General features: G+C 38.5%; 1 protein-coding gene across 3 annotated transcripts in view; it reads right to left on the bottom strand.

Annotated features, from left to right (window-relative positions):
- The window catches only part of Usp34 (ubiquitin specific peptidase 34), a 209,396-nt gene that overhangs the window by 101,811 nt on the left and 91,510 nt on the right, over positions 1–16,075 (bottom strand). For all 3 annotated transcript variants that reach the window (XM_042691171.1, XM_042691172.1, XM_042691173.1), the window contains 6 exons: positions 11,825–11,925; positions 11,226–11,435; positions 5,697–5,822; positions 3,320–3,442; positions 3,098–3,181; positions 2,278–2,364 (listed from right to left, as the gene is read on the bottom strand). In XM_042691171.1, the coding sequence (XP_042547105.1) occupies positions 2,278–2,364; positions 3,098–3,181; positions 3,320–3,442; positions 5,697–5,822; positions 11,226–11,435; positions 11,825–11,925 (731 nt within the window). The remainder of the gene's footprint in view (positions 1–2,277; positions 2,365–3,097; positions 3,182–3,319; positions 3,443–5,696; positions 5,823–11,225; positions 11,436–11,824; positions 11,926–16,075) is intronic.

The raw sequence follows: 16,075 nt of genomic DNA, 5'->3' as shown, positions 1-16,075 counted from the left end.
TGAGGAGTAGGGTTTTGTTCTTCAGGGATTTTTTGGTTTTTTTTTTTTTGGTTTGTTTTTGTGTATGTGTGCTGGGGCCTGGGCTGAATTCAGGGTCTGGGCCTTTTGCTCAAGGCTAGCACTAGCACTTGAGCTGTAGCTTCACTTCTAGCTTTTTAGTGGTTAATTGGAGAAAAGTCTAATGGACTTTCCTGTCTGGGCTGGCTTTGACTCTTCATACTCAAATCTCAGCCTCCTCAGTAGCTAGGATTATAGTACCAGGCTAGGTATGGGATTCTTACTGAGGTGATAACATTGTCCTGAAATGAGATGATGAAAATTGCACAACTTTATGAATTTATAAAGTTACTGAAATGTTCATATTAATTGAGAAAATTTCATGGTAAATTAGTTATATCTTAAAAAGAATGAAACAGAGAAATTAACAATAAGATGCAAAAAAAAAACCTCTAGAATTTTCAAATATTTGACACAGAAATCTAATAATTGTTATACAAGTATTCCTTTATAAGTTATTGTTGTTCAAAACCAGATCTCAAACCAGATATCTGACACTTCTATTCTTTGGCTGATGTTGTATCACCTGAGCTATACCTTTGGCTGATGTTGTATCACCTGAGCTATACCTTTTAGGAAAGTAGATACTCTAAAAATAAAAATATCTGAAATAACATACTTAAAAGCTGAAAAGCATTAAAACTACTGGAAAGATTTTTAAAAGGCTGGCAAGAAGCAATGTTTTCTTAAAGTATTTTCTTGCTTTTTGGGGGGTTGGTTGTGGGGCTTGAATTCTGGGCCTGACTGCCATCCGTGAGCTCTTCAGCTCAAGGCTAGCACTCTACCACTTGAGCCACAGTGCCACTTCCAGTTTTCTGGTGATGTTAATTAGAGATAAGAGTCTCAGGTACTTTCCTGCCTGGGCTGGTTTTGAACTGTAATCCTCAGACATCAGCCTCCTGAGTAGCTAGGGTTACCAGCATGAGCCACCGGTGCCCAGATCTTTTCTTGCATTGTTGACAGCAGCATTTGATACCAAAGCATTAAAGATTCCCATAATTCAAAGTAACTCTAAAATCCAAGTACTAAGAAATTATTACTTGAATAGTTGATAATGCCAATCTGCTTTATATTTAGCTCAACAAATTGGACTGAGCAGTTTTATATAGTTGTTTTAATGTTCCATATGCAATTTTGTTTTCTGAATACTGAAGAACAGTATTTCTTCAAATTAACACTGATAAAGTACCAGTTTGTTTGAGGACAATACTTGTGTCAAATATTGTAATAAAAATTATATGTGTGTAAATATATGCAATATCTAATTTTACAAAAAAAAAATTTTTTTTTTGGTCTGGTCGTGGGGCCTGAACTCTGGGCCTGGGCGCTGTCCCTCAGCTCTTCAGCTCAAGGCTAGTGCTCTACCACTTGAGCCACAGTGCCACTTCCAGCTTTTTTTTTTTTTTTTTTCTGCTTATGTGGTGCTCAGGAATCGAACCCAGGGCCTCATGCATGCAAGGCAAGCGCTCTACCACTGAGCCACCTTCCCAGCCCTAATTTTACAAAATTTTTAAGGTCTTATCTTCAAAGAAACTTAAGACCACACAAATATTAACATACAATTCTATCAATCTGGAGGAAGAGTATTTATAAATTAGTCACAGTTCAGAGTAATGAACTTTAGCCTTTAAGAATTTGTAATACTTTAGCCAGATGCCAATGGTTCACACCTGTAATCACAGCTATTTAGGAGGCTGAGATTGCAGATTTGGATTGGAGGTCAGGCCCAGCAAACACTTGAGACCTCTTCTCAACAAATATCCAGGCACAGTAGCATGCAACTGTACACTAGGCTAAGACTGAGTAGATCACAGGTCCAAACCAACACAAGCAGAATCTTCAAGATAGTATCTCAATTGATAAAAAGAGGGTCATATTTTTAGGAGCCTTAGCTACAATGAGAATATATATATAGGCAAAAGACTGTCTAAATGCACACCCAGGCAAGAAGCAAGACTCTATTTGAGCAAGGTTCACAGTAAGCATAATCTAGTAAGCATATCTAGTAAGCATAAGGCTAAGTACAAATCCCTGTATGACAAGCAAAACAAAAGACACAAGAACTTTTGTTCCATTATAAATGTATGAAATTCTGTGTTTTTTACTACATGCCTCAATCTCCTTTATTACAATGATTTAGCTAAAACTACACTTTGCTAAAATGAAAATGCTTAAATGAGGTAACTAGTAAACCAGTAAAAACAGTGAATTTTCACTTACCACAGTCCAAGATTCCTGATCTTTAGGCTCTAGAATTGCAGAATTAAAAATTTCTAGTAATTGTTGAAGCCCCCCAGCAGCAACAAACTGTAAGGAATTATAACAAAATTATTAAGAAAAGCTATTGTATTAATGTTATTATAACTTGGGTACTGATACAGTTAAGTGAATAGTCATAAAATATGGTATATTTCTATTTATTTGGATGGGGGAGTACTAGTACTCAGGCTTGAACTTACGGTATGGCCTCAAGAGCTTGCTTGGCTTATTACCTGAAGTATATCTCCAGTCCAAGATTTTGTACTTGGACTGGCTTTGAACCCAAGATTATAGGCATGAATCAAATGTGTTCTGCTTAGGATATTACTTTCTTTCAATCATCAAGGTAACTCTTACATAAAATGGTAACATAAAACTTACTCCCAAAAATAATTTAAAAATATTCTTCTAAGGCTATAGACATGTATTTGTATCTCATTAGCCATTTAATACTACACTGAAATGTGTAATGCAGTAATTCAAAGAGGAATGAAGAGTATTAGTGTTAAAAACAGGAACGCTAAGGTATTAATAAGGTGCTAGACATCCTGTCTAGCACCTACCTCATTTTTCTTACGAATGTTTTCTTAATCAATGTTTCTCCTGAAAGAATTAAAAACAAAAACAAAAACCAGATGTATTTTCGTGATTAGAGCAAAGAATAATTTTTGAACTATGTTTTAATAGTAATTTCATTTAAAGTAATTGCTTATAGAAGCCAGTTTGGGAAAAATGTGGATAGTTTATTTTTACCAATATATCACATAAAGCATGACCATACCTTGCAACTCCAGGAATTTTTACTATTTTCCACCTGATCCTCACTTGAATCATCAGAATCTGGATAAAGGTCACTGTAACTTCCCTGATGGAAAGACAAAAACAAAAAATAACAAGTGTGGATAGTAAAAGAAAAAAAATTATTCTAGAATGAAAAGATAATACACTCTAGCTTTCTGAAGATAATACAAAAACTTAATAATAACAGTGGAACTGAAATTACCGTTGACTCTCTCCTGATTCTTCTGTTAGGTTTTCCCAGGGCTTCAATAATTTCCAGTGCATATAAGAGTTTATGAGCACTTTTAATTTTGAGAAGTTCCTTCCAATTAAGTCCATCATTACTCTTAAATTAAAAAAAGAAAAACAGGTTTCTCAAGCCAAATTACTAAGGCAATGCAAGAGAGAACATACAGAAAGAAACAGGAAATTAACACAGAAATAACATAAACATATAAAGACTATACTTAGCACTAACAGCAGCCTTAAGATGCAATATTTTTATTTGTCCATTTATTTATGTAGATGCTAGTACCTGGGATTGAACTCAGGTGTGGAAGCTATCTCTTAACTCAAGGCTGGTTCTCTACCACTTGAGTCAACTCTACTTCCAACTTTTTGTTGGTTAATTGGAGATAAAAATCTCAGACTTGCCGGGCGCTGGTGGCTCACGACTGTAATCCTAGCTACTCAGGAGGCTGAGATCTGAGGATCGCGGTTCAAAGCCAGCCCGGGAAGGAGAGACCGTGAGACTCCTATCTCCAATAAACCACCAGAAAACCGGAAGTGGCGCTGTAGCTAAAGTGGTAGAGGGCTCACCTTGAGCTGAAGAGCTGAGGGACAACGCCCAGGCCCAGAGTTCAAGCCCCACGACCGACAAAAAAAAAAAAAAAAAATCTCAGACTTTCCTACTCTGAATTCAGATCTGAATTCAGATCCTCAGATCTCAGCTGTTTGAGTAGATTTAAGACTACAGGTATAAACCACTAGCATCCCAGCTAAAAACATTTATTAAATTTTAAACCAATGCTTAAACCAATAAAATGCAGAAACAGCAGAATGCCAAACATAATTTCTACTTTCAATTTATGAAATGTTATTTTTCATGACGTACTTCTTTCAAATGATGTAAGTAGAGCTACTCCTAAATCGCTAGTGCTCAACCACTTTAGTTACAGTGCCACTTATAGTGTTTTGATATTTAATTGGAGATACAAGTCTTAAAAGCTTTCCTGCCCAGGCTGGCTTTAAACTAACATTCTCAGATCTCAGCCTCCTGAGTAGCTAGAATTACAAGCCTGAACCACAGATTACAGCCCAGATTACAGCCCCCATTATTTTAGCTTCCAAAGAAAACATCAGCGATATAATAAATCTAAAATAGTGCAATAGGGTCCCAAATCATAGATAACATGTAGCATAACACTAGAATACTTGTTTTCCATTTATTCCACAAGACTCTACTAGCTATGCACAAAGAATCCCCTCATTAGATACAGCATTTATTAATAATTTAAAAAACATCTTTACAAAGGGAACAAAATTTACAATATGTGATGGGATTGTATTAGGGTGACACTAAATTCTAATTAGTAATTGACTAATTTTCCCATACCTTTTTTTTTTTTTTTGGGTCCGGTCATGGGCCTGAACCCTGGGCCTGGGCGCTGTCCCTCAGCTCTTCAGCTCAAGGCTAGCATTCTACCACTTGAGCCACAGAGCCACTTCCGGCTTTTTTTCTTTCTTTTTTTTGGGGGGTCTGGTCGTGGGGCCTGAACTCTGGGCCTGGGTGCTGTCCCTCAGCTCTTTAGCTCAAGGCTAGCACTCTACCACTTGAGCCACAGCACCACTTCTGGCTTTTTTCTTTTTGCGTATGTGGTGCTGAGGAATTGAACCCAGGGCCTCGAGCATGCAAGGCAAGCGCTCTACCACTGAGCCACCTTCCCAGTCCCCCGGCTTTTTTTCTTTTTGCTTATGTGGTGCTGAGGAATTGAACCCAGGGTCTCATGCATGCAAGGCAAGCACTCTACCACTGATTCACCTTCCCAGCCCCTCTCATACTTCTTTTAGTCAGCTTATATATGTATCTAATAAGCATTCCACCAAAGTTTGTTTTTAGCTACATACTACTTTGTGTGTCAAAAAACATTCAAAACATTTAATTAAGCTGGGTGCTGGTGGGTCACACCTGTAACCCTAACTACTCAGGAGGCTGAGATCTGAGGATCTCGGTTCAAATCCAGCTGAGCCAGGAAAGTTCATGAAACCCTTATTGCCAATTACATTAAAAAAAAAAAAAAGGCCAGAAGTAAAGCTGTGTTTCAGTGGTAGATTATTAGTCTTGAGCATAAAAGCTCCAGGACAGTGCCTAGGCCTTAAGTTCAAGCCCCAGGACTAGCACCAAAAATAAAAAAACAAATCCTTTGTAATGCAATTAATTTATGTGACCCAAGTTCACTAAATAAGCAAACTACAACAAACAAGATGGTCATTACATTCAAATTCACGAATACTATGAGTCAACAAATGATCTCATATACTGCCAGTAGGAACGTAAAATAACTTTCTTCCAAACACTAGAAAAAGTTTTGCAAGCTCACCTGTTCATCTGAGATATTTTGGAATGCCATCAGCATATTTGGACACGTAGGAAGAAGCATCAGCAGCTCCCAGACACGCCTAGATAGATTTTCTGCATGAAGATGAAGTTCCTCACATCTCAAGCTCTACACAAATAAGAACAATTGCTTTATCAATACAGATCATGAAAAAAATTAAACTTCTGCATAAAAATCATTATCAAATTGTTAATTTTCTAGCCCAACATTTTAAATATCTGAAATTTGCTACATGTTAAATAAAATACATTCAAGAAAACGAAGTCATATAAAAACAGCACTTTTTCAATATCTTATGAATTTAGTGTTTAGAGCAGTATTCCACAAAGGTTAAGCACTTTCCTCAGAAAAGTTTTCAAACAAGTGAAATCATCTATTTCATAAGGCCATTCACCTATTTCTAGAATGTCTAGACCATCACCTATTTCTTCTTTGTAGATCACTAGTATAACCCACAAACGATATGTGGGTAAATTAAATTTCTTGACCTGGATTTGTGAGCTAAGATTAGATGAAAACAAATAATTTTAAAGAACCACTTGTCATTAAAACCAGTAAGTCAGTAAGTAGGTAAGCCAGGTGGTAAAACAAAAGTTAAAAAAAAAAAGTTTCAGAAGTCACATATGAAAAAAACAAAAAAGTGTCCTTCCTTGCCCAAAGGGGTAACAAATAGCAAAAGATAACATTTACAGTTAACAGTTTTGGTATTTCCCAATGAGCATAAATTTATTATTATATTACCATTAGTACTGAAATAATGATATTTTAGTATAATACACACTAAAAGATGCTAACGTAGCTAGGCACAGGTGGCTCACACTTGTAATCCTAGCTACTCAGGAGGCTGAGATCTGAAGATCATGGTTCAAAGCCAGCCTGGGCAGGGAAGTTCGAGAGACTCTTATCTCCAATTAACTACTAGAAAACCAAAAGTGGTGCTATGGCTCAAGTGGTAGAGCCTTGATCTGAAGAGCTCAGTGACAGCGCCCAGAGTTTAAGCCCCATGACTGGCAAAAAAAAGATATGAAAGAATTATTAATATCTATAAAGAGCAACTAAGTTATTTTGGCATAATGGTTTTATAAAGATAGTGTACAGTCATCCCTCTGTTAACTGTGGAGACTATACATCGATACCAAAATCTCCAAGTGCTCAAGTCCCTTAATATAAAAGCATGTAACAAAGCTAGACATGGCAGCACACACCTAATAATCCCATCACTTAGCAGTTTGAAGCAGGACCTTGAGTTCAAGGCCAGCCAAAGCTATACAGCAAAACCCTGTCTCCAAATATAAAACAAAAATAGTATAGCATAAAATCTCTATACATTCTCCCATACGCATTGAATCATTACAATATATAATACAATATAAATACTTTTTTTTTTTTGGTCAGTCGTGGGGCTTGAACTCTGGGCCTGGGAACTGTCCCTCAGCTCTTCAACTCAAGACAAGTGCTCTACCACTTGGGCCATAACGCTATTTCCTGTTTTCTGGTGGTTTACTGGAGATAAGAGTCTCATGGACTTTCTTGCCCAGGCTGGCTTTGAACCTTGATCCTCAGATCTCAGCCTCCTGAGCAGCGAGGATTATAGGTGTGAGCCACCAGCGCCCAGCCAATATAAATACCTTTACACTACATAATGCTTAGAGATTCAGTGACAAGGCAAAAAATCCATGCGTTCAACACAGATCCCATATACTTTTTCAAATATTTCCACTTGTTAGTTGGGTCAATCTGTGAATGTAGAATCCATTTATATGTAGGACTAGCTACACATGAAAGGCAAGAAAATTTTAGAACAGGAGTTTTAAGGTGAATTTGACCTTTCACAGGCCTGATGAAACTCAAGTAATACCTGAGTATTACTCTTTGGACTTGTGAAAGTTCCTCCCTAAAACAAGTCTACCCCTTTGTTAACAGATTTCTTTAAAAACATTTTTAAAAGAAAGTGAGACTGAACTCCAAACCAGAAAAGATTCTGAAGGAATGCATAATTAGGTTGTGCATTCACTGAAAGGCCTTACAGTATGATTACACACATTAAGTGTCCTGTAAATAGATAGATCCTTCTGCATGAAATGTTTTTCTTCAGGTTTAGGCCATAGTCGAATTATCACAAAGGCTTATTACCCGGTCCTATTAATTTGGGTCTTTATTTTCTCTAATGAATCTTCCCTGTTAACACCACCTAAAGTTTATCTCTTCAAAGCTACTACAAAAATTCTCATACTCTCACCAATTCACATAATGTCCTCTGAAGTACTGAGATAATCTATACAACTTCTCATTCTGTTACAACATCTGAATTACTCTATCTACACTGATGTTTTACAAATGTATCATTTGCCTTTCTGTAAATCTGTAATACCTTATCTTTACTCCTACCAACAGTAGGTATATTCTGGAATTCTCAGCTTGAGAAAAAGTCTCATATTATGCTTATGCTAGCTTCAAACCGTAATCCTCTGGAACTCAGATTCTCATGTAGCTAGAATTATAGATATGAAGACTTGTGTCAACCTTATCTATTATAAAATACAATGCCAACATAGAAAAAAAAAGAATTTAGTATTTGTGGCATAAAAAACATCAGGAAACAAGACAAGTGCCAATTATAGGTTATTCCACATGAACAAAAGGACAATTTCTTAAAAATGTATTCCAAGAGAAACAAGTGGATAAGAGGACTCAGTAACTACATTTATAATCAAACAAATCAAGAGAAACATGGAAGAAGATTAGTGAACATTTTAAAAGTAAAAGAGCAATACCATAACAAGGAAAATTATAGATGCACAACAATACTTAGTAGTCTCACAACAATACTTAGTAGTAGATTGTCATTTATTAGATAAGAAATGGGAAAGAACAAGATCTTAGGATAAGTCATTTTCAAAATGCCAGCAGGGAGGCTCACACGTATAATCTCAGCTACTTGGGAGGCTGAGATCTGAGGACCATGATTTGAAGCCAACCCCTACAAAAAAGTCCTTGAAACTCTTTTTTTTTTTTTTTTTTGGGGGGGGGGGGGGGGTCCAGTCGTGGGGTCTGAACTCTGGGCCTGGGCGTTGTCCCTCAGCTCTTCAGCTCAAGGCTAGCACTCTACCACTTGAGCCACAGCGCCACTTCTGGCTTTTTTCTTTTTGCTTATGTGGTGCTAAGGAATGGAACCCAGGGCTTCTTGCATGCAAGGCAAACGCTCTACAACTGAGCCACCTTCCCAGCCCCCCCTGAAACTCGTATCTCAATTAACTGGCAAAAAAGAGGGAAGTAGGTGAGGTCCAATTAGCAGAGGGCCAGTCTTAAGAGAAAAAACTAAGGAAGAGCTTGAGGCTCTTCCCAGTATAAAAACAAAAAGAAAAAAAAGTCAGTGAATTGAAAACAATTTCTAATTTGGGTTCTGGTGACTCACACCTGTAATCCTAGCTACCTCAAGAGGCTGAGATCTGAGAATTGTGGTTTGAAGCCAGCACATACAGAAAAGTCCATGAAACTCTTATCTCCAATAAACGACTCAGAAAACACTGGAAGTGGTGCTGTGGCTCAAGTAGAACACTAGCTTTAAGTGAAAAGACTCTCTGGAACAGTGCCTGGGCCCTGAATTCAAGCCCCAGGACTGGCAAAAAAAAAAAAACCACGAAATAATTTCTAGCCAGGTATGTTGAAGTATGCCAGTAAGCCTAGCATTTGTAAGGGCTAGGAAAGAGGTTATAAATTCATGAAAAGCCTGAGCAAAAAAGTGAGATCTCATTTCAAAACAAAAATTTAACAACCACCAAAAAACAAAACAAAAATACTAACTCACAAGCCTACTTCAGAGAACCTCTTCTGAGATGAATTAATATTCCTCGAGCATCCATACTTTATCCCAAATGGAATTCACCTAAAGTTATTCATTCAGAAAACCAATACCAGCTGGGTGAGCACTGTTGCCTGATGTCTACTAGCTACTCAGAGGCTGAGATCTGAGAATCACAATTCAAAGACAGGCAAAGGAAGAAAGTCCATGAGACTCTTATTCTCCAATTAACCATCAGAAAACCAGAAGTACAGCTATGGCTCAAAGAAGTACAGCATTAGCTTTAAGCAAAAGAAGCTCAGGGTCAGTACTCAGGCCTTGAGTTTAAGCCCCATGACCAGCAAAACAACAACAACCCCATTCCATTCCTATGTTTGCCATCTTGAATCCTCATTTCTCCTCTACCTCTCAATCTAGCACCAATTAACTTTGTTTTTGCCTGCTTTTCACTGTATTTCAACTGCCACCATCCAATTCTTGGGCACGGTCAACTCATTTCGGTACTTACTTATGAAAATTGTTACTACCTTTGATATTGTTGCAAGCAAATTAATGAAAACTCAGAACATGTGAATCTACCTCTGCTTAAGATCCTTTCATTTTAGTTAAAAGTAAAATGGAGAGCTGCTTGTAGGACCCACAAGTCAAATATATTTCACTTTGCTTATCTTTTCAATCTCATCCTTCTCATTCTATTCATTTCCAATTACCCTCCACATTTTTCTAATTATCTGTAATATTACCTCCCCCCATCCCTGCGAGTTCTGGGGCTTGAACTCAGAGCCTAGATGCTATCTCTGACCTTTTGGTTTAAAGCTAGTACTCTATGACTTGAGACAAAGACCCACTTTCAGCTTTTTTGGTGCTTAATTGGAGATAGTCTTACAGAATTTCCTGCAAGAGCTGGCTTTCAAATGCAATCTCCTAATCTGTCTCCTGAGCAGGTAGAATGTAGTTATAAACAATAGGTAACCAGTTCATAACACCTTTATATATTATGGTATTTAATAATAAAATTGCTGCTGGATATGGTGGTATATGCTCTCAGAAAGCTGAATCAGGAGGATCATAAGCTCACGACTAGCACTGGCTTACATAGTAAAACTTTAAACAAAACATTAGAATGTGATATACAATCACTTCTTTTCAATTAGCTCAAGCTACAGAGTCTCATAGAAACCTTCTCACACAAAAAATTCACAAATTATTTCTTATATCTATCTATACTGTTCTAACAATATTATGACAGGTTTCAGTTTAGCATCTATTTCTATACTGAACTGCCACACAGTTTACTTGAAACAGTTAAGAATTTCCATTATCAATGTCTCCCACACGGGATTTGACAAAGGGTGAAAATGGAACTATTTTGACCATCCTGTAAACAATACTTTTTAAAAATGGCATTTAAAAAAAAATGAAACAACTAACTCCAGTCTGCCAAAGATCAAGTGGGACAGGACCATATGCTGAGTTAAAGCCTCAAAATGGGCACATGCATGCGCACATGTACACACACACACAAACACACACACACACACACACACACACTTACAAACAGTATTCCTGAATCACATTAAACACTTAAAAGTTAACCGATAATTAATCTGGTTCCTAGACTTCCTCTTTAAGATGTTCCTAAGAACATTATTTTTCTCTCAACCTAAAAATGAGACAAGATTTGTAGAAAAGAAATCTAATAGAGTCACCTCACTATCATCCACTGCCACTTTTCCTGAGGGCGGTTTGAATGTTGCAAGCATTTCTAGCAAATCAAATAGAGTAGTTAAGTGAGGCTCTTGTAAAAGCAAAAGCATTGGAATGTTGTCCTTCTGAGGGGGTGGCAAGCAAGATGCAGGTAGTTGAACACCTTCCCCTTTTCGTTCTCTTCTTGGTGCACCCAAAGATACAAACACCATCTAAAAAGAAGAGGAGAAATAGGGGGAAAAGTTACACTTATCAAGTTTTTCTTCAATAAATCAACTAAATAACCTTCCTTAAAATTTTAATGTAAGGGGCTAGGGATGTGGCTTAGTGGTAGAGTACTTGCTTAGCATATATAAAGCTCTAGGTTCAATTCCTCAGTAACACATAAACAGAAAAATCTGGAAGTGGTGCTGTGGCTCAAGTGGTAGATTGCTAGCCTTGAGCAAAAGAAGCTGAGGAACAGTGCCTAGGCCCTGAGTTCAAGCCCTAGGACTAGAAAAAAAAATTAATATAAGTAGTAAGAACTACATTTAAAATAAAGGACTTTTGACTATTAAATATGGACAGATAATTGAAATTAAATTACAATTTATTTATGTACCTGCATATCCTTAAAACCAAGCTCATGAAGTGCTTTTTCATCATAATCTGTGGTTAACTCATGTCCAGATGAAATCATCCTGACAGGTCCCATGAGGCCACCTTAAAAATAGAAAAAGTAAATTTTTTATAAGTTAATTTATTTGATAAAAAGAAAAGATAGGTAGAGTGAATAAACCCCATGTATATTAACCATAAGGATAGTTCTTGAAGAGTATTATACTTGAGGCAAGTGGATATAGTACTACCATATACATACATTTTATAATTACCTTTTGTCTGCAGATTAGTAATAAAATTAGAAAAAAATGAATACGTTCTAGAAAGATTTTGTTTTTTCATCAATTTCCCTTTGTTAGAATTGCTGTGTAGCTATTCCTTTACCATTATTTCTAAGTCCCACTTTTTACTTACTAAAATAACCAAATATATCATTGCTGATCTTAGCAGTATTAAAATATTAATGACCTGGGGCTGGGAAGATGGCTCGGGGTAGAGTGCTTGCCTTGCATGCGTGAGGCCCTGGGTTTGATTCCTCAGCACTCAGCACCACATAAGCAGAAAAACTCAGAAGTAGCACTGTGGCTCAAGTGGTAGAGTGCTAGCCTTGAGCTGAAGAGCTCAGGGACAGCGCCCAGGCCCAGAGTTCAGGCCCCACAACCAACAGAAAAACAAACAAACAAACAATAAAATATTAATGATCACCGGGAGCTGGTGGATCACACCTGTTAATCCTAGCTACTCAGGAGGCTAAGATCTGAGAATCGCGGTTCAAAGCCAGCCCGGGCAGGAAAAGTCCGTGAAACTCTTATCTCCAATAAACCACCGGAAAAAAACGGAAGTGGCACTGTAGCTCAAGTGGTAGAGCGCTAGCCTTGAGCTGAAGAGCTGAAGGACAGTGCTCTGGCGCAGAGTTCAAGCCCCACGACCGACCAAAAAAATAAATAAATAAAAAATAAAATATTAATGATCAGGGCTGGGAACATTGCTTAGTGGTAGAGTGCTTGCCTAGCATGCATGAAGCCCTGGGTTCGATTCCTCAGTATCACATAAACAGAAAAAGCTGGAAGTAGAGCTGTGGCTCAACTGGTAGAATGCTAGTCTTGAGCAAAAGAAGTCCAGGGGCAGTGCCCAGGCCTTGAGTTCAAGCTCTAGGACTGGCAAAAATCATCATCATCATCAATCAGACAATGTAAGTTGGGTACCAGTAGCTCATATGCATAATCCTATCTACTTGGAAGGATGAGACTACCTATTTTAGACCAGCCCAGGCAGAAAAGTTCACAAGTCCCTCTTCTCAACCCTAGCAGGCACACTGCCATACCTGTTATTGGGAGGCTGAGACTGGGAGGACCTTAATGGAGGTAACCTGAATATACTGGCACTCCTTGTCAGTAAAGCAACTATGAAAGCCTAAAATAAGCTACTGTGGTTCAGGTACTCATTGCAGGAAAGAACACTCATCTTAAAATAACCAACAAAGAACAGGGTGGGACACGCAGCTCAGTAGCAGATCACCTGCCTAACCAGTATAAAGCCCTGAGTTCAACCCCCAGTACTACAAGATAATAACAGTAATAGCAATACCAAGTTGGTTTGAGTCAGTAAGTTGCTCTCAAAAAATCAACTCAGGGAAGTGGCGCTTTAGCTCAAGTGGTAGAGCGCTCGCCTTGAGCTGAAGAGCTGAGGGACAGCGCCCAGGTCCAGAGTTCAAGCCCCACGACCGACAAAAAAAAAAAAAAAATCAACTCAGAAGCCAGGCACTGGTGGCTCATGTCTGTAATACTAGCTACTCAGGAGGTTGAGATGTGAGGATTGTGGTTCAAAGCCAGGCCAGGCAGGAAAGTCCATGAGACTTATCTCCAATTAACCACCAGAAAACTGGAATGGCCCTGTGGCTCAAGTAGTAGAGTGCTCGCCTTAGACTGAAGAGCTCAGGGACAGCACCCAGGCCCAAAATTCAAGCCCCATGACTGATCCCCTCTCCCCCCCAAATCAACTCAGATTGGTGGTTTACTTTTAACTTTGAATTCCATTTCTTCTAAGACAGATCTATAGTTTGTGTTCATGACAAGTATCATAGTCTGAATAATATCCGTGTGCCCCCAAACCTGATGTATTGAAATTCTGGATTTGAACTCAGGATCTTGTGCTTTAGTTATATTTGGATGGGGCTGGACTACATTTCTCTTACTTATTCATCCTGTTATCACTGAGATGACAAGCATACACCACTGTTTCTAGCCACTGGACAAGATAACACTCTCGAAAACCTTTTTTTTTGGCCTGACAAACCTGAAACTGCAATCCCCTGTGGATGTCTCCCAAGCAACCAGGATTACAAAATTATGGTACCACATATGCCCATATGTTTTAACCTTTAACCATCAAGGTTATAACATTTGGAGGAGTCTTTGGAAGTATACAAGGTCATGAAGGTACTACCCTAATGAATGGGATTAGTGTCCATATCAAAGAGCCTCTAGGGAATTATGCTTGCTCCTTTCTGAATTTATGTGAGGTCATATTCAGAAGTCATCATCTATGAAAAAACAAATCTTCAATAATCCTCTTCTATATCCTTCATCCTAGATGTCTTAGCCTCCACAACTATAAGAACTAAATTTCTATTGTGTATAAAGTACTCAGTTTATGAGATTTTGCTATAGCAACCTGGATGATTATAATAATATTGTTGATGTTCATTACAATGGTTGAACCAGATTATATAATAAATCATAGCACTTTCTATCATTTAATACTTTTAAAAAGATTTTTTTCTTTTTGTGATATTTAGGGCCTCATACTTGCTAGAAAGGCACTCTAACGCTTAAGCCACAACCCCAATGGTGTTTGTTTTTTTTTAAACATAATTGTGATTCCTTAACAGTTCTAGAAAGACTGTGAGAAAAAGCCTTAATGTACCCAAGTGCAGAGGTGTGTAGTCCATAATCTTACCTACTCAGGAAGCAGAGATCAGGACTGTGCTTCAGTGCCAGTCCAGGAAAAAAGTGTGTGAGACATCATCTCAATCATTAAAAAGTTGAGTATGATAGTATGCGTCTGTTATCACAGCTGTGTGGGAATTGTAAATAGGAGGATCATGATCCAGGCTGACTGAGGCACAGAGGCAAGACCCTATTCTCATAAACAACCACAGTAGAAAGGACTGGAGACATGGCTCAAGTGGTAGAATATTTGCCTGCGTCAGCTTTGAGCTTTGATTCACAGATCTCAGCTTTCAGAGTAGCTAAAATTGTATATAGGCATGAGATACTAGCATTCGACAAGATTCTTATCAGAAATCTTGGCAGCAAAATCTTAAAGGAAGAAAAACAAAAGTTGTGGTCTATACCTCTAGATATAGTAAAAGTACTCTTCAAAAAAAAGGCAAGGAGCTAGGAAGGTGGCTCAGTGGTAGAGTGCTTGCCTTGCATGCATGTAGCCCTGGGTTTCATTACTCAGCACCACATAAGCAGAAAAAGCTGGAAATGGTGCTGTGGCTCAAGGGGTAGAGTGCTAGCCTTGAGCTGAATTGCTGAGGAACAGCGCCCAGGTCCAGAGTTCAGGCCCATGACATACATACATACATACATACATACATACATACAGGCAAGCTGGGTGCTGGTGGCTCACACCTGTAATCCTAGCTACCTCAGGAGGCTGAGATCTAAGGATCCTGCCAGCCCAGGCAGGAAAGTCCGTAAGACTCTCCAATTAAGCACCAGAAAACCAGAAGTGGGGCTGTGGCTCAAGTGGTAGAGTTCTAGCCTTGAGCTGAAGAGCTGAGGGATAGCACCCAGGCCCAGAGTTCAGGCTCCATGACCGGATCGCCCCCCACCCCCCCCAAAAAAAGGTAGATCAAGCCAGGTACCAGTGGTTTATGCCTGTAATTCTAGCTACTCAGGAGGCTGAGATCTGAGGATCACGGTTCAAAGCCAGCCCAGGCAGAAAATTAAATGAGACTCATGTCCAATTAACCACCAGAAGACCAGTAGTGGCGATGTAGCTCAAGTGATAAAGTGCTTGCCTTCAGCTGAAGAGGTAAGGGACAGCATCCAGGCCCAGAGCTCAAGCCCCATGACCAACCAAAAGAGAGAGAGAGAGAGAGAAAGAGAGAGAGAGAAAGAGAAACAGAGAGAGGAAAGGAGGGAGGGAAGGAAGAAAGCAAGGAACGAAGGAAAGAAAGAGTTACATAGATGCAAGCCATATTAATCATAGAAAAGTACTGGATACTAAATGAGTTATTAGC

This window comes from Dipodomys spectabilis, unplaced genomic scaffold (assembly GCF_019054845.1).
Source record: "Dipodomys spectabilis isolate Male_0828 unplaced genomic scaffold, ASM1905484v1 ptg000141l, whole genome shotgun sequence".
Classification (NCBI taxonomy): domain Eukaryota; kingdom Metazoa; phylum Chordata; class Mammalia; order Rodentia; family Heteromyidae; genus Dipodomys; species Dipodomys spectabilis.
This window is presented reverse-complemented; position numbering and strand designations above follow the sequence as displayed.